The sequence below is a fragment of the Urocampus carinirostris genome, chromosome 8, assembly GCF_059441175.1.
Source record: "Urocampus carinirostris isolate Australia breed hairy pipefish chromosome 8, RoL_Ucar_1.0, whole genome shotgun sequence".
NCBI classification, from domain to species: domain Eukaryota; kingdom Metazoa; phylum Chordata; class Actinopteri; order Syngnathiformes; family Syngnathidae; genus Urocampus; species Urocampus carinirostris.
Genome location: NC_142356.1, coordinates 21,407,648 through 21,429,281, shown reverse-complemented (window position 1 = coordinate 21,429,281; position 21,634 = coordinate 21,407,648). Strand labels below are relative to the sequence as shown.

General features: G+C 39.3%; 2 protein-coding genes across 3 annotated transcripts in view; one reads left to right on the top strand and one right to left on the bottom strand.

The window, feature by feature from the left end:
- Positions 1-429: 429 nt before the first annotated feature.
- On the top strand, positions 430-14,412 carry LOC148361228 (GRB2-related adapter protein-like). The gene is made up of 5 exons (XM_088341973.1): positions 430-887; positions 954-1,051; positions 3,026-3,145; positions 10,391-10,703; positions 12,186-14,412. The coding sequence occupies exons 1-5, from the start codon at positions 810-812 to the stop codon at positions 12,363-12,365; spliced, it is 789 nt and encodes a 262-aa protein (XP_088198099.1). The 5' UTR covers positions 430-809; the 3' UTR covers positions 12,366-14,412.
- A 212-nt stretch (positions 14,413-14,624) lies between these two features.
- Positions 14,625-21,634, bottom strand: part of slc5a10 (solute carrier family 5 member 10) — a 49,212-nt gene continuing 42,202 nt past the window's right edge. For both annotated transcript variants that reach the window (XM_088341971.1, XM_088341970.1), the window contains 3 exons: positions 20,771-20,986; positions 17,166-17,259; positions 14,625-16,016 (listed from right to left, as the gene is read on the bottom strand). In XM_088341971.1, coding sequence (XP_088198097.1) covers positions 15,829-16,016; positions 17,166-17,259; positions 20,771-20,986 — 498 coding nt within the window. In that variant the 3' untranslated portion in view covers positions 14,625-15,828. The remainder of the gene's footprint in view (positions 16,017-17,165; positions 17,260-20,770; positions 20,987-21,634) is intronic.

Genomic DNA, 21,634 nt, shown 5'->3' with positions numbered 1-21,634 from the left:
CCCTTAGTGGGCCTGATCTGGCCCCCGGGCCGCATGTTTGACACCCCTGGGCTATATAAATAAATGTGACTTGACTTCTCCGCATATGTCGAAGTGTATTAGTTAGTGTGTAAAAGGGGAAAGTGTGAAGCACATTGTAAAGCGCTTTGGAAGGTCTTCATTGACCTGAAAAGACAGTTATTTGACATAAACCAATACATTTTTCCTGGTAAGAATTGTCTTTTTCTGGCTATGCCTTTTCAACAGCACTCTTACTCCATTGTCAGTCACATAATCTGGCCTTTTCTGCCGTGAATAAATTCATGACAGCATCAGAGTTACATAATAATAACGAAATGCCATGCAGGGGATTCAAACCCTCTGTTGGTTAGCAGCGAACCATTATATTTATAGGCATGTCGTTTTGGATTTCCTTTTAATTCAATCAGTCTGAAATTTCTGTATTTTCACCAAATGATTTTGTTTGTCATTTCTTTTTGATTGTATTCTCCCTCATTTTTTTCACTGCATCCCGATGATGTATTTTATTTTAAGCCTGACTGCCCTCCAGTGTCTGATGTGTGCGGACATGAGCTAGAGCAGCAGAGCCCGTCACTGCGTTCACGTGTTCACACACAAACACCCACAAAGTCAGTCACATGGAGGAGAAGAGAGACACACGAGTAGAGAGCACCTCTTCTTATTAACTAATGAGCGCCGGCGCTGATTATCTTCTCAATCCTGCAGCTTCATAGAAGCATTGCTGTCATCTCTCCTCATTGATGAAGTGAAGCGTGTTGCCGGTGCTTCGTTTCTCCTTTCTTCTCAGGATGGAGGCTGTGGCGCTCTTCTCCTTCACAGCATCCGAAGCGGACGAACTCAGCTTTCAGAAAGGGGATGTCGTCAAGGTGAATGTTTGCATGTAACAAGTGCATGCAAGGAATTATATTAATGCATGTTTTTTTTTTACATAGGTGACCGAAATGGAGCAGGATTCTTGCTGGTTCACAGCCGAGAAGGAAGGCAGAAGAGGCTATGTGCCGGAGAACTACATTTCTCTCCTGCCTCATCCGTAAGAGACGTTTAAAAGTTTCTTGTGTTTCTTTGGAATCACCCTAACTTGAAAATTGATGAACAAACCCCTTTAAATATGTTTTACTGTGGGATGTGTCCAGGGTTGGGTAGGGTTACTTCAACTTGATTACTTTCAATTACTTTTGGATTACTCCAATACCAAATATGCTGATAAAAGACAAAAGAAACTAAATATGAGCTGTTAAGCTGTTTGGATTTATTTTCATTTTGTTTCTGTCGCATTTTATGTTAGTTTTGCCGGAGATCAAAGAGATCAAAGCCAGGAGAGAAAGCTTACCACGTGTTGTGAGTCATCATTTTATTCATATTTAGTTTCTTTTGTCTTTTTTTTAGCATTTTTGGTATTGGAGTAATCCAAAAGTAATTGAAAGTAATCAAGTTAAAGTAACCCTAACCAACCCTGGATGTGTCATTTGAGGTGTTTATAGATAGTTGAAAGTAAAATATTGCCTAATATTTGTTAACAATGGCCAACTGAGTTCAAAGAGCCCTTATGCTTTATTTTACACTGCGCTGATATGCTTTTTTCTTACTTTTAGAAAAGCTGTCCGGGCGGAACACATTAGGTTCCAGGAAGGGATGTAATGCGAGTCCTCACAGATTTTATTTGTATTTTTATTTGTTACTGTAGCATGAAAATAGTAAAAGTAAGAAAAGGCCACCTTTAAATAGACAGGGTTTGAGCACCTTTAAGCACTTTTTAAGGACTTTCAATTTTTCCAGTACCATTTAGAGAAGAAATCCTATGTAATGGTGGTCTGTGCATTAATTTGAGACTTTTAGTGATTAAGGGCTATACAAATAAATATTACTTCACTATGTAAATCAATTCATAGCCCTGTTGTTTGAAGTCAACAAGTGTTGCCTGTAAGAAAAAGAACCAGAAAATTTGATACACCTGAAGCCAAATATGAAACCAGCATCAGTCACTGAATGGGTTAGGTCTATGTTGTATCAAATTTTATTGTTGTTTTTCTTACAGAGAACACTCGGAGACGTCAAACTGTAGAGAAAGGAAAGTCGTTTAACTTATGTTACTTCTTCATTTAATGCGTGGTCTGGCAGACTGCCAAGGACCATGGCAACAATTTCAAGCATTTACAAGAAATTCAACAAAAATTGAAGCGCTTTTCACACCTTGAAAACACAACATGAAAATTCAAGGATTTCAAGCACCTGTACATACCCTGAGTATAGTCCAAACACCTACCCAAATCACAAGAAAGATGAAAAATAAGAATTTATTGAGGAGGTCAAAATGAATGAGATAACTAAGGCAGCAATTTTAAAGCCAGGAGATGGCGGCAAAGAGTAATAAAGTTCCGAAGTCCTGCAGCTTTTTTAACTTGTGGGTTAAAAAAGATTAAAATCTTTTACTCCATTGTCAAAGTGAGTTGAGTTTAAATTTGTAGTTATGGTAAATGGTCTGCAGTTATATCGCGCTTTTCAAGTCAATGAAGACCTCCCAAAGCGCTTTACAATGTATTCCAGGCTGACCCATTCTCACACACTCACACACCGAGTTAAGGCTATAACTTTTACAGCACTAATTTGTGAGTAAATTGTTCCGAATGGTTTTTGCCCTTTTCTTTCCCATATCGGTATTGTTTTTCTCCTACTAAACAGTGCTGGTAATGTATTAACTTTTATCTCAACTGAAAGCGTTAAAGGGACACTGTCTAATATTTGACCCCCGGATGTCGCTACGTTGTCTAGTGCTCACAAAAACGAGTGCTACAAAGGGCAGGGAAGAATGCAAACTACAGAGACTCAAAGTGACCTAACTGTACCAAAAAATCTGGATCTGGCCCCTGAGCCAAACTGAGTTTGATATCCCTGATCCAAGTATTTTTTCTATATCTGTGTCTTAAAGGGTTAAATAGAAATGGATGAGAACTTGAGTGCATTTTCCTGACTGCGGTGGGCCCTGGGTGGGTGTTAATATGTGCAGGTGGTTCGCAGGCCGGGTGTCAAGACAGGAGGCGGAACGCCGTCTGCACTGGCAAGACATCGGCGTGTTTGTGGTGAGGGAAAGTGAGTCAGCTCCGGGAGAGTTCTCCGTCTCCGTAAGGTGAGTGCATCGACTGCAACCATGTCAAAAATATAGCCCGCAGGCCGCATCTTGCTGGTTAGATGTTTGAATCCACCTGCCATAAATTGCTGAGTATGTCAAAAAAAGAAGTAAGTTGCTAGTTCATTTCTATCAAAGTTATGATTTTTTTTAATAAATGCAAACCAAATGCTCTCTCCAGCAGCTAGAGGGCAGTGCTGAATATGTATAGCGTGATGAGTTGGTTCAGGTGTAAAACTGCATTCACTCAAATGTTATAACAAACCTGTTAACACATTCAATGCCAAACATGACAATCTTTATTCCCCATTATTTACAAATAAATGCATTCATGACAACCTTTTGACATTAAAAAGTGATAGAATTGATAACACTCTCTATTTTTAAGCGCAAAATTAATCAACATCATGTGCTTGTTTGAAACTTGAAATGGCAAACCTTTAAGAAAGCGAAAATCGAATGCGATCGTTTGAGGGTTTTAACCATGCACGGACTTAGTCTTGCTTCAAAATAAAGTAGCTGTAGACACAAATAGGAGTCTCGAGTCAAGGGTTTTGTTGTTTATATCTGTAAGATTTTTGTAGAAAAGCAGTAGGTTTTTTTAAATAGTGAAGGTGGTAGTCCACGAGTACAGCAGTAGTGTTGGCAAGTTTGTAACTCTTGTGTTTGGAAAAGATCCCTTGTCATTATAATATGCAGGGTAGGTTGACTAATAGAAACTACAAATGTTGTAAAAGGATAGTGGGATGTTTGGACGCGTTCTAAGGGATGGGCAGGGCACCTGTATGATGCGGCAGGGGTAAACCAGTGAAAGCTGTCGGGCCCTGCTGGTGAACAAGAGTGTGTTGTGCCACCCTGACCAGAGTGACACGGCGGCTTTCTTGTGTCTCGTTTCATCTGGAGGGACGAAAGCATGACCAACTTGGGTGCCGAGGTGCTTAACTTGTTTGGGTGTTTGGGCATTTGGGGTGGCCATGGTCCCAAAAATGTTTGTGTGTGTTTTTTGCAATTTTTTTCCCTTTTTGTATTTTCTTTATTTTCTTTGTTATTGTATGTGTTTGTCTTGTTGTCGGTCACCTCTCGAGGGGGATATGACCAGGGTCGATAGATAGATAGATAGGTTGACTAATGTAGGCTGAATGATAACGCATAATACGGAAAATCAAAGCTTAACATTTGGAGTTGACATTCTTTTACTGATTCGGCCTGCCTTAGAACAGAACACCTGGATCCGGCCCTAGAGCCAGACAGAGTATGACATCCCTAATCCCTTATTCAAAATGAAAGCAAGCAAAATACTGATTACATTTATTTGGGGAGGAGTAAATTAGACATTTTTCTTTTTTCCCCCTACTTGATACTCAGTGCCCTCTGGTGGCACAATGTTGCCAAATTTAACAAGAGTAACAAGAGTTACAAACTTGCCAACACTACTGCTGTACTCGTGGACTACCACCTTCACTATTTAAAAAAACCTACTGCTTTTCTACGGTCTTTATTTATTAAGCGCTTTTCAAGTCACTGAAGACCAACCAAAGCGCTTTACAATATGCTTTACACTTACCTGTTCACGCACACACACACACTCACACACCAATATCAGCAACAGCCATGCAGGGCGCATACATGCCTATTGGGGGCATTAAAGTTCAGTGTCTTCCCCAAGGACATTTAGACCTTGAGCTGGGAATCGAACCTGCAACCTCACATTAGACATTTAAATTTAGGTTGTAAGGGCAACATTTCCTGTGGTGTGTCTTGGGTTAGTATACCCTGGTGGCGAGCATCTGTCTCCAGGCCAAATCTAAATTATAAACTAGATGTTTAAGTTTAACTAGAAGTCTATGTCAGTTGTGGAGCTCCATTCAGACAAAATGAGTCATTTATATTTGTCAGTGTAGCTTTAATAAGCTATTCCTCTTGATTCTAAACTCTCTTGAACATCTTCTTGGTGCATTGGCAATTGTTAATTATTGTAAAAAATAATTGGTCAAGAAATTAGTATTTCTTCTACACTGTGGAATCCCTACTTAAGACGGCGCCATGTTATTCTGACATCCTGCTGCCAGGCTATGTCGTGTATCACTGGCCCTCGCTCGTACCAGACAAACACAGTGCTATCTAGTGGTCAGATATTACACACTGGGGATTTGAAATAAAGGTCACGGCAATAGGCAATATGAAAAGTAGAAAATCTAAAAAAATTTGCTCCTAGGTGTCTTTGTAGAAGGTTAAAGAAGCTATAAACCCTGACTATAATAAAATCTAACAGTGACGTTTCCATACTCAGGTAAACATTTTAATGAAAAAATAAAAGGCAGAAAGACTTTTAAATCATTAAATCAATCATTTAAATTAGTATTTGTGTGCTACTTTTGTCACTTTCCAGTTTACATTAGTCACTCTGAGTTAAATTTACTGTAGTGGGAAATGGAAATTAATTCAATAGTTGTATTGCTTTTATTTTTTTTCAAATTCACAGTTGTTAAAAACTTCAAGACATTGAGTCTTGGTGAAGGAATTTTTTTTTACATCTTACATCCCCAAATCATGATCAATTTGTGAGCCTCCGAAAAGACCCCCAGCTAAGGCACTCTTTTTATGCCATCTATATACTAGTCCAGCCTCCGTGAGAATTTTTCTACCATGTGGCCCCTGAGCTAAAATAAGTTAGACACCCCTGCACTAGACAATACAGTGACATCTAGTGGTCAAATATTACACACTCCTCCTTTAAGTATTGTTGACATACAGTCATGATAAGTTTATCATGTTATTAAATGTTGCATGAAACACAGAGGAATTCATAAATGTGTTTTCTCTGTTTGTTTTCCATCCCACTGAGCACGTTAGCAAGTCGCACGTGTCTGCAAGCGTGCAAATGTCAGGCCGGCTGAGCGCATATCTAAATATGTTCGGCCAGAACCCATTTTGACTAAAAATATCACATCCTCGCGGACAGCCAGTGCATGGGTATCTTCAATTTGGGTCAGGCAAAGTGGCAGAGGGCCCGTGTAATCAGGAAATGTGTTCCATAATCAGGGCTGTTACATAAGAGGGTTATAGTAATTAAATGCAGCTTATGCGATGGAGGTAAGTGACAGAGGCACACATGTCAAATTTTTCATGATGTGCGAGGATGAACCTAGCTAGGCACAACATCTGGCTGACCAATGAGGCCTTGTGCACTGTCATGCCACCACACTGCGTTATGCTCTGAATTGGCAACAGAGGGTGATAACACACCAAAACAAAAGATGCTTTCTTTCTTTTTTTTAGGCAGAGGTATTGAACTCAATTTACCTCGGGGGCCACGTGGTCAAAGAACATTCTCACAGGGGCCAGACTGGTAAATGAATGGCATAAAACAAGTGCCTGTTCTGCCAAACCATCCTACCCTCTTGTGATGTCCTCCACTGGGCTAACCTGACAGAAGCAATTTTGTTTTCTTTATAATCAAGTATAATTGTTGCAAACAGACCTTTTATCATGCCTGTCAACCTCCAGGGCTCCATGCCCTTACAAACTGTCGTATTTTCCCTTACAAACTACAAATTAATCTTACACCATATTTTTTTTCCAAACGTGTTTATTTATGTAGTTTAACATCAGGGTTGGGTAGGGTTACATTAACTTGATTACTTTCAATTACCTTTGGATTACTCCAATGCCAAATATGCTAATAAAAGACAAAAGAAACTTAATATGAATAAAATTATGACTCACAACACGTGGTAAGCTTTCTACCCTGGCTTTGATCTCTTTGATCTCCGGCAAAACTAACCTAAAATGCGACAGAAACAAAATGAAAATAAATCCAAACAGTTTGCCAACATCATTTTTGCCGTTCCATGTATTCCGTTACTCCCCAAGCCTGCACAAAATTTAGTAATTTTATTCATATTTAGTTTCTTTTGTCTTTTATTTGCATTTTTGGTATTGGAGTAATCCAAAAGTAATTGAAAGTAATCAAGTTAAAGTAACCCTACCCAACCCTGTTTAACATGTTATATTGTACGTGTATTTTGTTATATCATTCTGTACATATTCTTAATAAAAAAAATACAAATCAAGAACAATTTTAATAAGCGTAACTAAAATATCCATTAATAACACTTTAAATTTAAATTTGTAAATAAAGATATTTTTGGAGGAAAAAATTAGTTGGCATTTCTGTTTTGTAACCCAAACTACAATATCAACCATTGTAGTGCCTAATTTCGACTCCCCTGCAAAATCCTGCCCCCTCGCGTGAACGTGCATTCTGCTGCACTTCCGACAATAGCTTTATTGTTTTAATAAACTTATTATATAGAATACGATTGCTATTGTCGGAAGCGCAGCAGAATGCGTGTTCACGCGAGGGGGGGAGAATTTTGCGGGGGGGTCGAAATTAGGCAATACAGCAGCAGAAGCATGCGGACAGTAGCATCAAACGTTCGCTTCATTTGCAACAAAAAAAACGATACCGCGGCAAACTCGTTTGACTTGATTGATTTGCCGATTCGTAATAGTCTGTGTATACCGGATGGTACCCATAATTGAAAAATTAGCTTTTTTCCGTACAGATTTCCTTGTACGTCGTACACGTCTTAAAATGCATAATGAACATACTTTGTACGGCAAAAACGTACAGGTTGACAGGTATGTTTTATCCATGATATAAAATGAGGGTTGGGTGCATAAATTGCTTTATTAGCGTAGGCAACAAACAGAAGCACACAGGCTTAAAAGTGACGTCAACGAATAGTATTTTGAAACAGTTAAAGAGTCAAAAGAGACTAAATAAAATCTTAAGTACGGTCAATCTACGTTCCTACCTTCACCTATGGTCATTACTGAAAGAACATGATCCCGGATACAAGTGGCTGAAATGAGTTTCTCTCGCTTAGAGATAAGGTGAGAAGATCATTCATCTTGGAGGGACTTAGTGTAGAGCAGCTGCTCCTCTGCTTGAGAGGACCCAGTTGAGGTGGTTAGGGCATCTGATAAGGATGCCTCCTGGATGCCTTCCTTGGGAGGTTTTCCAGGCATGTCCCCCTGGCAGGAGGCCCCGGGGACGACCCAGGACACGCTGGAGAGATTATGTCTCCAGGCTGCCCTGGCAACGCCTCGGGATCCCATCAGATGAGCTGGATGAAGTGGCTGGGGATAGGGGGATATGAATTTCCCTGCTGAGGCTGCTGCCCCCGCGGCCCGACCCCAAATAAGCAGAAGAAAATGGATGGATGGATAGATGGAAAATCTTAAGTACTCACTGCTTTCAAAGGCACAAAACGCAGTTATGCACACTGGGCATTGCATTTGAAAACATAAGGCTGCATTAATAAATATAAGCCAAGAGATGGCGGCAGAGTAACTAGTGATTTGTGCGCAGGTACATGGCATTTCTTAGACATGCTTGAATAGCTATGGTCAATGGTCTGCATTTTATATAGCGCTTTCCAAGTCAATGAAGACCTCCCAAAGTGCTTTACAATGTGCTTCACACTTTTCCTTTTTGCACACTAACTAATACACTTCGACATATAACACGGAGAAGCGGGAATCGAACGTGCGACCTATTGATCCCAAGACGAGCGCTCTACCTCCTCTTCTTTTTTCATCTTTTTGTTTTTTTTCCGCCCGGAACAGGCCCGATAAAAGCAGATATGCGCAATAAAAAATAAAGCACAAAGGCACTTTGAACTCGGTTGGGCATTGTTGACACTTGCTTAATTGAGAAAATATCTAACTTTGAACTTTTGAAGGACACTTCAAACTACGCACCCCACCTTTGGAAACAAATATATAGAAATATAGCATGTATATTTATCTATAAATAAAAAAACCATTGGATAGGTCTCCAGGACTGGCCCCATGGCCAAATAGTTGCCCACCCCTGCTTTAAACTAATTGCATTAGGCCCTCTGAAAAAAAATGAAGGATTTTTTACATTTGACTATAAAGGATTTTATACGATTGACTACAAATTACATTCAATGCAAAAGATATTCACTGACTGGGCTGTAGTTCAATGCCAGGGCACCCTGGTGGAAAATGTTCTTTACAGGAATGGCGGGAATGGGACGTAAGGCTGATAAGATAATCAGCACATCCAGACGCAGAAAGGCCCCGATGACGTAGAAATGCTCGGTGTTTATTTGAGTATTACAGACATCGCGATGCCCAGCGGGGGCTTAATGGCACGCCCATGGGAGGAGTCGGCACATCATTATGCGGGGAGAAGATAGATAGATAGATAGATAGATAGATACTTTATTCATCCCCGAAGGGAAATTCACTTTTCCAGCAGCATCCCTAAGCTGAGAACAATCGAAAATAACTGAGAACAATCGAAAATAACACGGGAGCTGCTGGAGTGGCTGCCATTCGTGACGGCGCCGGAGAAACGATTCAATTTGAATCATGTACAAACAAACAAACAATTGAATCATGTACAAGAAACGATTCAATCTGAATCATGTACAAACAAACAAACAATTGAATCATGTACAACAAACAAACAAAATATTTATGTTTCAATAAGTGGAGTGTTAATAAAATGGGGGGAAAATAATTTCTGATACTGATATAACCAGGTAAAACTAATTTTAAGTTACCTGTCCAAATGAATGTTGTGCCATCTCACCTTTCCCACTCTCTCTGCTCGCTCCTGAAACTTTATCAAATAGTCCAAAATTTTACCTCATCTTCTCCGCTCACCTCGTCGTCCTCTTCTCCTTCCACTTCGCACTACAGAGACTTTTTTAGCTGAGCCGTCTCTTATGACACCATCCCCTGATCTAGATCAAACTAATGCAAGCAAAAATGGTGAATAGGAGAAAGCTAAAGGACTTCAGAAGATGGCTTCCCAGAGACTCCAATGACACTGATTCGGCCGTTTTCGATGGAGTACACTTAGTTAAATCGTTAATGAAATTAAATCGGCCCCCGTGTGAAAATGTCGACTTTCCGGTTTGTTTGTTGGGTGAATGTAGGTTGTGTTTGGTTAATTGAGTCAGATAACTAATTCGAACAATTTGGTAAACGGTACATTTTGATATTTAATTCCTAGTTTGAGTGCTTTTAAGATGTTTTAAGTCATTTCTCTTATAGCAGTTGCAATGCAGACAGTCGGTGCAATAGAAATGTTAAGTCAGCACTCCACGTTGACAACTTTGATTAGAAGGTCAGAGAGAGGGAGAGGAAAGACTGCCGAAAACACAAAGTGACCCCTGTCCCATACACATTTTTCTCCTGCAGCTACGGCGACAGGGTGGAGCATTTCCGAGTGCTGGAGGGAGGCGGTCAGTACTGCATCTGGGACGAGTCTTTCAGCTCCATCAACCGACTGGTAGACTTCTACAGGACTCACAGTATCGCCGTTGAGAAGGTGGTACGCCTCCGAGACCCTCCTTCGGAGCTGCCCTCCCGTCAGGTCCCCCAGGGTTGGCGTAACCCTTACCCCAACCCGTATAAGAGCACCTCACTGGAGTCTCTCCCAACAGCTGGACTTCATGGCCCTCACCCCTTGAGGGAGTCTTCCTCGATGCAACTACTTGAACAGGTTTTGGGGGTACGACCTTTGATTTACATGTTATCAAGGGTACCATATTTTCTGCACCATGACATTTAAAAAAAAAGCTTATACCCTCATCTTTGAATACGTTTTTTTAATATATTAGTTTCCGAGAAAACTTCTGAGGAAAAACGACTTTTTGTGAAAAGATGCATTTCAAGCAGAACTTTCATTCCTCACTTTTTTCCATTTGTGATAACTCCAATATCTAAACAGTTCTTTGCAATTCCATAAATACAAGCAAAGTAATATAATTGGACATATAATTGGAAGAGCACTGAACTTATGCATGAACGATGCAAGAACCTTTCAGCGCCCAAAGTTTCCGGTGTCATGATCACAATTTCCGTCACTCGAGAGCCGCCCACACACACTCAATGGCTGGATAGAGCAAGCAAAGTTACTCGAGGTAGTGCTAGGGCCTCAATGTCAAGTCAAGTCATGTTTATTTGTATATCCCTCAATCACAAGAAGTCTCAAAAGCCTGTACAGACTACAGACTACCATCAAACCATCCCCTGATATGAAACCTACATGAGGGCAGGGAAAAACTCAAAAACCTCAGCGAAGGGGCCGCACTTGCGGTAGGATGAGCAGATAATAGAGGTTGAAGGGTATCAACAGACAATACACAGAGATCTTCAACATAAAACCTAGGTAATAACACAATGTGCGGTTGACTGCGCCCATCTATCAATCCATTGTTTTTAACTGAAGTGACCAAAAAAGTATGGTCACTTGCCACATGAATGGTTAAAACTATAAAACAGTTCTAAAAAAAAAACCTGAAAGTGAACCATTTTCGCAGACGTGGTTTCTATTGTACTTTCACCTTGTAAATCATGGGTTTTTCGTCTGGCGATGTAGTGCATGCAGCCTTAATTAGAAATCGAAACAATGTAAGCCACCAATAGGAGTGGTGGTTATCAATGCCAAATTTGGTGTCCTGGATGAGCTCCCCAGGTGAAAAGACATCCTCTTTACCAATTTCCTCTCGGACAACGCGTGTGATCGCAGGCTTTTGGTCTCCACTCTTCACGACATCCAAATGGACTCAAACTCCAAAAATATTGATTTAAAAAATAAGAACATACATATTATCTTAAATGGACCTCAGGAATCGAAAATAAACACCAAAGATGTTATCAAAACTTGAAATCATTCCTCGAGGCTTGATACTTACTGATCAACAATGCAAAATTCTTTGGAATAGATTTTTTTTAAATAAATAAGCAAAACTTATTTTTAGGGTTTAGCACTCAGGGACAATGCTTCTAAAACAGTATTTATACGTCATGGCAGTAAATGAGTTATAAAACAAATATTTTACTTTTAACTTTTTAAGGACACCTCAAACCACAAACCCCTCCTTTACACAAACCAGTGTCCTATCAGTTTAATTAAACACTGCTACCTAATCACATCTCCTTTCAAGAACAGACCTGCAACCTGTTTTTGTTTTTCTTTGCACGCATGCAGAAACCTCGCCTGGCTCACGCTCTGTGTGACTACGCCCCGCCGCACACCTCCCACCTGCATTTCCTGCGTGGGGACCTCATTGACCTGCTGGACTGCTCCGGTACACGATGTTGGAGGGGCCGCTGCCGTGGGCGGGTCGGGGTCTTTCCGCCGCAGTACGTTCAGCCGCTTTACCACTGACAATAACATATCGTGTATGGCAATCACTACGGAGCTTTGACACTGCCACTGAAGCGTGACCTGCACTTATAAAATTATACAGTGGAACCTCCGAACATGATTCCTTTAGTAGTATTCGGAATTAGACTAAAAAAAGTCATTCAAGTTGCATTTAATTTTGTCTTTTTTTCTAAACATTGCTGTTTAAATGTAAATGATCTGCATTTATATAGCCCTTTTCAAGTCAATGAAGACCTCCCAAAGCGCTTTACATTGTGTTTCACACTTTTCCCTTTTGCACACTAACTAACCGAAAGCAGCGTTAGCCATGCAAGGCAACCACCTGCTATTGGAGGTATTAAGGATTCAGTGTCTTGCCCAAGGACACTTTGACATATAACACAGAGGAGCTGGGAATCAAAACTGCTACCTCTTGATCCCAAGACGAGCGCTGTACCTCCTGAGCTAATATCTTACCTCAGTTTTACCTCTTCACTTCCCGGTCCTAAATGTACATTGCAATGTAAAGCGATTATTTTTCAAATTTGGAGGTTCCACTCTATAAAGACAACACAATTTTATTAAATTAAATCATCTGTCTTTGCTGTTTATTGGGCTTGGCTTCAAGAGCTGATCAAAAACTTGGTGTTGGCTAGTTTGTCTCATCAAAGGATTATTATAATTCACATCACTTATATCAGAATCACTTCATGAAAGCTTTAAATATGATCAGGCATACATTGTTTACATTTGCACCACTTTGACTAAAATACAAAGAAAGGGCAGCCGAATCAAAGAGAAATGTTCTATACCACATTTATCGAACTCAAATCCAGCCCATGGGGTTTTCTCCTTAATATTGATCTTCTTGAAGAAAGTCTTGTAATTGGTTAACTTTTTGCAGTTGTATGTTAACCCAATTTGAGTAATTGATAGAAAATAACTACCGTATTTTCCGCACTATAGGGTGCACCGGGTTATAGGGCGCACCCCCAAAAAATAGTTTTTGGTCCTATATCTTCCATACATAAGGCGCACCGGATTATAAGGCGCTACAATGGGAACGTCGACAAAACAGTCAGATAGTTCAGTCAAATTTATTACCCCCTTAACATTCCCAAAGCTTGCAAAGAAGCAAATACGTGTTCCTGTGCGGAGTTTGTATGTTCTCCCCTCCGAATAACTTTAGCCAATAGTGATCGATTCAAATGATGATTGACACATTGGCTGGGAAATGAAACGCCAGCATATGTATCCCAGCATACACCGCGGACCACATTGCCTACGAGGAAAAATCTAGTCGGCGGCTGCTTGCCTTTGTTGCGAGACCTTGCGACTTAAAATTGATCCATATATAAGGCGCACTGTATTATAAGGCGCATGGTCAGATTTTGAATAAAAATAAAGGCCTTTAGGTGCGCCTTATAGTGCGGAAAATACGGTATTCTTTTTTTCCCTTCAATTAAATTTAGCCCACCTTTGCAAAAAGAGACTGAAAGTTACTGATGGTGCCTGAATAATACCAACTTCTTTCATTCAATGCTCGTTTAACAGGAAATTATATATCAAAGAAACTTGACAAAGAAATTAGTACTTGTGCATGTTGAAAATTCAAGGTTACTGACAAAACCATTATATAATATTGTTCTATCTGATCATATTGGAATACAGTATATTTCGTAGCTTTTTAGTACGTGCAATTAGGTTCACTAGACTTTGTCGTTTTTAAAAAAACAATACGATTGGTTCAGTCTGGCCCTTGGCTTGAAGCCATTTTTTATAATTGATCCTCTGTCCATTTGACTTTAACACCTCTGATTCTTATCAACGGCACTATATATACAGTATATGTATATACTTAAGTATGTGTCCTGTATGTTGCAATCCATTGCTTGTTCTTCTCAAGCTTGTACTATAAATCATTAAAAGAACTGTATTTTATGATGTTTTGGTAAACCTCACTCTGTAAATAATGCGCAAGTTAAATGGAAATTGATATGAACTAATCATGAACTACATGCATTTGCCACCTAAAATAAAGAATTCCTACCTTGTTTATATTTCAAAATGAGACCATCCTTCCTTTTTCTCTTGTGCTAGTCATCCTTTGGGTTTCAGCTTTAGCAACACACACACACAAACCTTTGGAGCATTTTGATTCTCCTGTTAGCCCAACATGTTTCTTTGAAAATGGAAAAGGAGTTGGACAAGAGATCAGAATCCAAGACACGCTGAACACTATTCCTGAGTCCTAATAGAAAGTCAAAAAATCAGACAAACTCAAATTTTCCAAACATTTAATAATGTTTACAGTTTCTTACTCCATACAAAGAGCTTAAATGTAAAAAGACTATTTTTGAAAAGGACCGCAGAAACCCTCCATCAGGCAGCAAAAACAGAGAAAAAAAATATCTATACTTGCTGAATACGAACATATTTTTTAGGTAAAAGTCAACCCAAAACAGTTTCTAACATTACACATTGTATGGGGCTTTACTAGTTTGTCTAAATAAAAAAAAAAAAATCAATATTCATTTTTAATAATCCCCGGGGCGGCCAATTGGATAATGCCGTCGAGGAAAGATGACATCACAAAAACGATCGCCTTTCTGTTTCTGAAAACGGCTAAATGGTGATTTGTTGTTAGCTGAAGCCTGGATGTTTGTGGCGTCATCTTATAATGACTGCATTCTGAAAATGGCCACTTCCAGAGATGGAAAAAGACATGGATTTTGCCTTAATAATTATGAAAAATCCCATGTTTAAACAAACTCAGGTCCATAACACATTTTTTTGTATTTGACTTTCACTTCTTAATACAAGTTTGCAAAAGCAAAAAGTTTGGTGGTATTTCTTCACAAAAAGTTGCAGATTTTTAGATTTTAGTTGAAGTTCTGTTGTGAAAACAAAATTCCCTCTTATATTTGAAGATTAATTTATTTTAGAATGCATGAAGTCAACTGTTCCCACGAGTTCAAAACCAAAAACGGCCACTTTATGCCTTTCTGTGACTCTTCCAGTCTGTCAGCATTGCTTGTAACCTGATAACACTCTGAGCTCTGTATCTACTTCCCTTTGAGAACATCTGTTCATACTGTGGCTCACCAGAAAGGTTATACTAATTACTCTAAACTTGAATTTTAACAATCAACTCTTTTTTAAACAAGTTAAGGAAAACGTTCTGAACTATTGACTTAATGACCTTCGAAGGTTAGCGTACATATTAGGTTCTGTCTGTCTTGTACGTCTATAAAATGTTCATTAAGCCTTTAATGTTTTAAGGGCATCCAAAATCCCATTTTTTCTCTACCTATACAAATAAACATGGCTTGACTTGATACAATAACAGGGGATTTTTTGAAAAACATAAAAACCCTTCCCTTCAGATACAGGGGAGATCAGCATAGTTAGTGGTTCCTGTAGTAGATAGTGGCCTGCACTTAGTGAGATCAAGGTAAGGCCAGATGTGTACACTTGCTCTGTTTCAGGCGAAGTATGCATAGAGAAAAATGTTAACGCTGACCAGCAGAAGGGCGTTTGCGCAGCAGAACCTGGACCAGAAAGCGCTTTCCCGGACGCTTGGAACTCTGGGGGTCTCCTGAATGCGCCGTATTGCCGCCACGCACTGTCTGAGGCCGTGACCGCAAGTCAGCTGACGCGTTGGTTCGGAGTCTGCACACATGCACAAAAAATGCAAACGATAGGAAGTTGCTCAATGACTGAGCAATCATTTGTGTGCTTGTGAATGTGATGGATGGATTCTTCCTGAGTGTGTTGTAAGCAATGTTAGGAGTAGGGCATTACAATGAAAACGTTTTCCTGGAATTACTTTTCACGATAACAAGTACTGTAACGCGTTATAAATAAAATTGGTGCGTTACTCTGCTACTTATTAAAAAAAAGTTCACAAATTTCAATGTCATCTAAACAGTACCTATTCAACTTTTGCTCAGCATGTATTATTTTATCCTTAGTCTACCAGCCACACACTGCTGATCACGTCATTGAAGAGGAGATGGCATGTTTATAGGACCTTACAAAGTAAAACCCAATACAGTTACGGTGGCACCGTCCCAATTACAGTGCAAGAATTTCTCCCTAATGATATTCTCCCTGCTGCATATACTCGCATCTAAGCCGTATTTGCAACCATAAAGTAAAATACTGAAAACGGGGTGAGTTTATTTGCGCAGACTTGGTTGTGGCACCAGTAGCAAATTCTAGGCAGTGCGTGGGAAGGGTGGTGTGGTTTATACAGGAACAAACCAACGGAAATTAATGGGGCAAATGTGAGCATGGAATTTACGGTAAAAGAGTGCTGAATTTTGTTCTTTTTATTTGTAAAATTATTTTAGCACGACACCATGCTATGGTTTGAAGCCCAGAGACAAAAAGGATATGGAGTGTCTCGGCTAAATGTTAGTTTGCAAGCTGTTAAGATTACACAAGGCAAGAAATAAGAAGGGTTCACCGCGTCTAAAGGGTGGTGTACACGTTTTCTTCTATAATATTATGTGGCTAATTTTAAGCGTTTTTAGATGAATAATGTACAGTAATTTGTTACAAGATAGATATATATTTTCAGAGTAACACACTACGCTTCGGTGTTAGTAATCGGAGGGTTGACCAAATTTCTTTTTAAATGAAGTAACTAGTAACTGTAACTAATTATTTTTTTTTAATATATATTTTATATATTTTTTATAATAACACACAGTTTTGTCAGTTTCTTGTATCCCAAAAGTAAAAACATAATTATAACAATAAACAGGAAATTTAATGCATCGGATATTTTACTGTTCTTAAAAAACTGAAGCCAACCTTGAGAATTTCGGTGACTAGCAGAGGACACTTTCTGGAGAGGGATTTCTCTTGGAGACTCCTCGGTCAAGGTCCACCAGGTCAAGTTTCGCAACTTCAGATCAAAGAATGGAAATAAGAATATTAAACAATCATTAATACGGTATGTGCTAAGCGTGTGCATGTGTGAATTGGGCCACAATGAAGAGAGAAATACAGTTTGATTTTGATATACATTTGTATTCACAACTGTACATGCATTGTCAGTAGAAATAATGTGTACAAGTTAAATATCCATAAAGGCAATGTATTGTGTAATATTTCAAAGCACAATCAGTCAGGCTTGTATAATGCACAATTACATTTGCTCTCATGCTAAAACTGACCCACTCTTTCTAGGCAGAACATGTTTGCATCTTATATACACTAGGTGTGAACTTGTGCTGTCTGCAACGGAGATGAACATTTAATCTCAGAATGATTTGTAATGGCTAATTCATAACTTCTGTTTTAAAATCACAATGGATAAATAGCCTGCCAATGAAACTAGGTGTATTTTTATTTGTAATCAGAGGTCAAATGTAATAAATAGTCTGTTTTACAAATATTCTACTGATTCTGAGGGTAAAAAACGTTTGGTAAACTATATACAGTATTCCATAATGACTAAATAGGCATTAGTAGAACAACTACAACTACTGTAATGGCTGTAATTACAAGCCTAAACGGTTCTTTCCTCGTGCACATTACGACAGTGCAGTTGTCAAATGAGCAAAAAAAAGATTTATTTCTGGGGAAAAAAAACAAAATGTGTGCATAAATGATTTGCTAGCTTCACCAATGGCAGTCACGGTGGCTGTAGCCGTACTCAGCATTCTTATGATGTGAAACCAACTACCACTAAAGTGTGATTTCAACCAGTATGTAACAACTGGATGTTAGGCATGCAACAGGGTTTTTTGATGATCATGTATTTTGATGGAGGAATGTCAAAGATTTTTTTTCCCGGCATCTGAAAAATGCTTTGAATAACACAAAAAAGCCTTGATCTTCTTTTTATTTGATGGGCTATTGTAATTACAAGCAAATGGGTTATGTACCATTAGTTTGCAGTGAAGAAAGACCGCAGACAACTCTGTTTTGTTATATTGCTACACCTGTAAAAACCCGTCTGCTCCAATGACTTCATAATACAAGACCATTTGAGGATCACTAGAACATGGCAATGGTTGCGACTGGATATTCTCCAACGACAAGCTAATTTTACCAGTTTCATCAATATTATTTTAAGGTGATATTTGTGTTGCTCTTGTGCAGGGGTCTCAAACTCATTTTAACTCTGGGGCCACACGATGGAACAAACATTCCCTCGGGGACCGGACTAGTGGATTAGAGAGAAACAAAAAAGAGAAAAGGAAATGGGAGAAAAATAGGGAGAGAAAAGTAGAGGGTGGGACAAAAACAGAGAAAGGGAGAGAGGGAGAAAAAGAGAGAGAGAGAGAAAGAGAGTGTGAGAAACAAAGGAGATGAAAAGAGATAGTGAGAGAGGGGGAAAGAAAGAGAGAAAGAAAGAAAGAAATCCCCCAAAAATAGAAAGAGAAAGAGAGAAGGAGAGCAAAGAGGAGAGAAAGAGATAAGGGGAAAGCGAGAGAGAGAGAGAGAGAAAGAGAAATAGAGGAAAGAGAGAGAAAAGGAAGAGAGAGCAAAATAAGTCAAGTCATTTTTTTATTTTTATTTTTTAAGGTAAAAAAGACAGAGAAATAAGACATCGAGGCACAAAGAAAGAGAAAAAGAGAGACAGAGAGTGAAAGAAAGAGATAGAGTGTGAGAGAAAATGGGGGGAGAGAGAATGGGAGAGAGAGTGAAAGAGAGAGAGATAGAGTGTGAGACTAAAAGGGAGGTGGAGAGAAAGAGAGAGATTGGGTGGGAGAAAAATGGAGGAAAAGAGAGACAGAAAGAGAGAGAGAGAGAGAGAAAGAAAGCCTGTTTGACACCCCTGCTCTAGTGCATAGACAGGGGCCAAAACTGGAGATGAACAATTGAAGTGCATTCCAGCTGTCAAGTCACATATTTTTGGCTAGTGACCGAAAGAATGTAGTTGTTGTCAATAAGTCAACTGGGAGCCCCTCCAAAAGAGCTTCATGGGTAAAATGTGTGAATACTCGCTTGATATTGGTCTAGGGATGACAGCAGAAGCAAAGCTTCATTTGAAACAGGCTGAGGCCTTTAGTTGAATTGAATATTAAAAACTTGTGGTTTTCAACTCATTTCATTTAATGTATTCCCAACTTTTTTTTCCATTTGGGCACAGCATGTGCCGTGTTCCCACCCACAATTATGAAAATATGTGTCAAAATATTCCACGCGCCGGGTGACTCGAGAAATTTAGTATCGCAATTGTCCCATCTGGTTTGTTTGCGGTAGAGCTGTGATGTCATCGAAGGAACACAACACTTTAAAAATGGCGAATACCGTTAACACAACATGCGAGACCAGCTCCAAAACAGACGGCGATTGAAGTGAACAGTAACTGCATATTGCTCATTTTTGCCTTAGAGTTAGGAGATAGTGGATTTTTGTTTGTATTTTACGCCATGTGCGTCGCCGTTGGTTTAATTTTGTCCTGTGAGCTCCCTGTTGGGGCTGCTGAAATCTTCCTGTTTTATTTGCTCCTGGTTGGGGCTTGTTGGCTGCCCACCGTGTGTTGTTTGGCTGGTTAGCCTATCATTAGCGCTGGTTTTGCTGTGTTAATTGGTTTATTCCCAGCTGGCTTCATGTTTATTGCCTGTTGACTGTTGACTCTTTTTGTTGTCAGTTTCCAGTTAGCCTGGTTGTTCACTACGTATTTTTTGGTCGGCCAGCTTTGCGTTATTCTGCCACGGCAGCGGCTGCTTTTGTTGATCGGGTCTCGTTTGGAACCTTGTTGGCGACTCTCCATATGTTTATTTTGCCAGTAAGCCCCTTTTTGGCTGCTCGCCCTTTGTTTTATCATTACTGGCTCTACTTGACACATTGCCTCAGCATTCTCCACAAAAACCACGGAAACTTGGCTTAAAACACTTGCAACCTCTTCAGTTAATCAACATGTTAAACAATATGGCGACTGGCTTCCTAGGCTGTGGAAGTTCCTCAGATGCAGACACAGCTGAGGATGACAAAGACAAGACATGCTGTCTTTAAAATGCGTAAACATAAAATAATTAAATATGTCGTATATATATATATATATATATATATATATATATATATATATATATATATATATATATAGACCGATTTTATATAGAAAACATGCACTATTTCCTCCCATTTTGCATTTTTAAGAATTTGGGATTACCTTTAAGTAAGAAACTGTTTTAAAATGAACCAAACAATGTCCGCTTAAAGGGGGAGCTCTTCTATGATTCACATGCTGGAGAGTCAGCAGATCTCAAGCATTCATGAGTTGACAAAAGATGAAAAGTTGCCTTTGTCATTGTCGGGTGTGCGACAAAAGTTCCACTGTACTGTGAGGTACTTTGCAGGCATGGTTGTTTATTTTTGGATTTAGATATTAACAGATCGAGAGCACAAAGTCCGATCGAACCGGGTTGTGTGACTGGCACTTCTTGGTGTGTGATGCGTACCTGTTCGGGTCCTGGCGGTGGTGTAAAAAGTGAAACCACAATGACAACAATGGCGCTAAGGCCGCAGAGCAAGATGGCAAAGTGCAAGTAGTGGACGCGGCGCAGAACTGCAGGTGCCGAGTCGGCAATGCCGCACCTGGCAGGTGGGAAGGCAAACTCTAGCACCATCCTGCACACTCCGACTACCAAACCCACCATAAGGCCCCAGAATGCACCCTGCAACAAAAAAATGATCAATTCAGGTTTCAAATGTTTGTTCAGCTTAATATACTGGAATTGTTATAAATCATCAACTGATATTGATACAAAATTTGCACACAAAAAATAATTCATTACCTTAGCCGTTTGTGGCTTTGTTTAATCGGTATCTATTTGTATTTAATCTCCATTTTACGTGCAACCATAGGAAGTACTGTAGTGTTAAGGAAAAATCAAACATGAATAGTTGAACCAGTGTTCATTGAATATGTGTATTCTTATTTATTTTTTTAAAGTAACACTTATAACATGCAATCAGATTTAGTCAGGTAACTTTTTTTAAATGGCACTCTGTTGACCTCAATAACCTGTTAAAAAATTACCCTCTAAAGTATGTGTATATATCTTTCAAAATTGACCTTTTTAAGAGGGTAGATGGTTTAGCACTACCTGGTGTCTAGCTGTGCCACCAATGTTTACAAGGTAAAAGGATTTATAGTAACAATAATTTATAATCGATAATTTATTCTGCTTGGTTACGATAAAAAATGTAGTTGTGTTTTTTTTAAATGGAAACCTGCAAAGAATATTGCAAAAAAATGTCAGGGTTGTTTGTCTATTTTGACGATTATTGCTCACTGTTGTTTGTTATATTGACTGTTTTGC

What these genes read in the sequence shown, in the direction of transcription:
- LOC148361228 (XM_088341973.1), top strand. Translation starts at nt 810, where the DNA reads ATGGAGGCTGTGGCGCTCTTCTCCTTCACAGCATCCGAAGCGGACGAA. An exon ending in AGAAAGGGGATGTCGTCAAG is followed by an intron (nt 888 to 953) that starts GTGAATGTTTGC and finishes TTTTTTACATAG; the next exon opens with GTGACCGAAATGGAGCAGGA. An exon ending in GAGTTCTCCGTCTCCGTAAG is followed by an intron (nt 3,146 to 10,390) that starts GTGAGTGCATCG and finishes TTTCTCCTGCAG; the next exon opens with CTACGGCGACAGGGTGGAGC.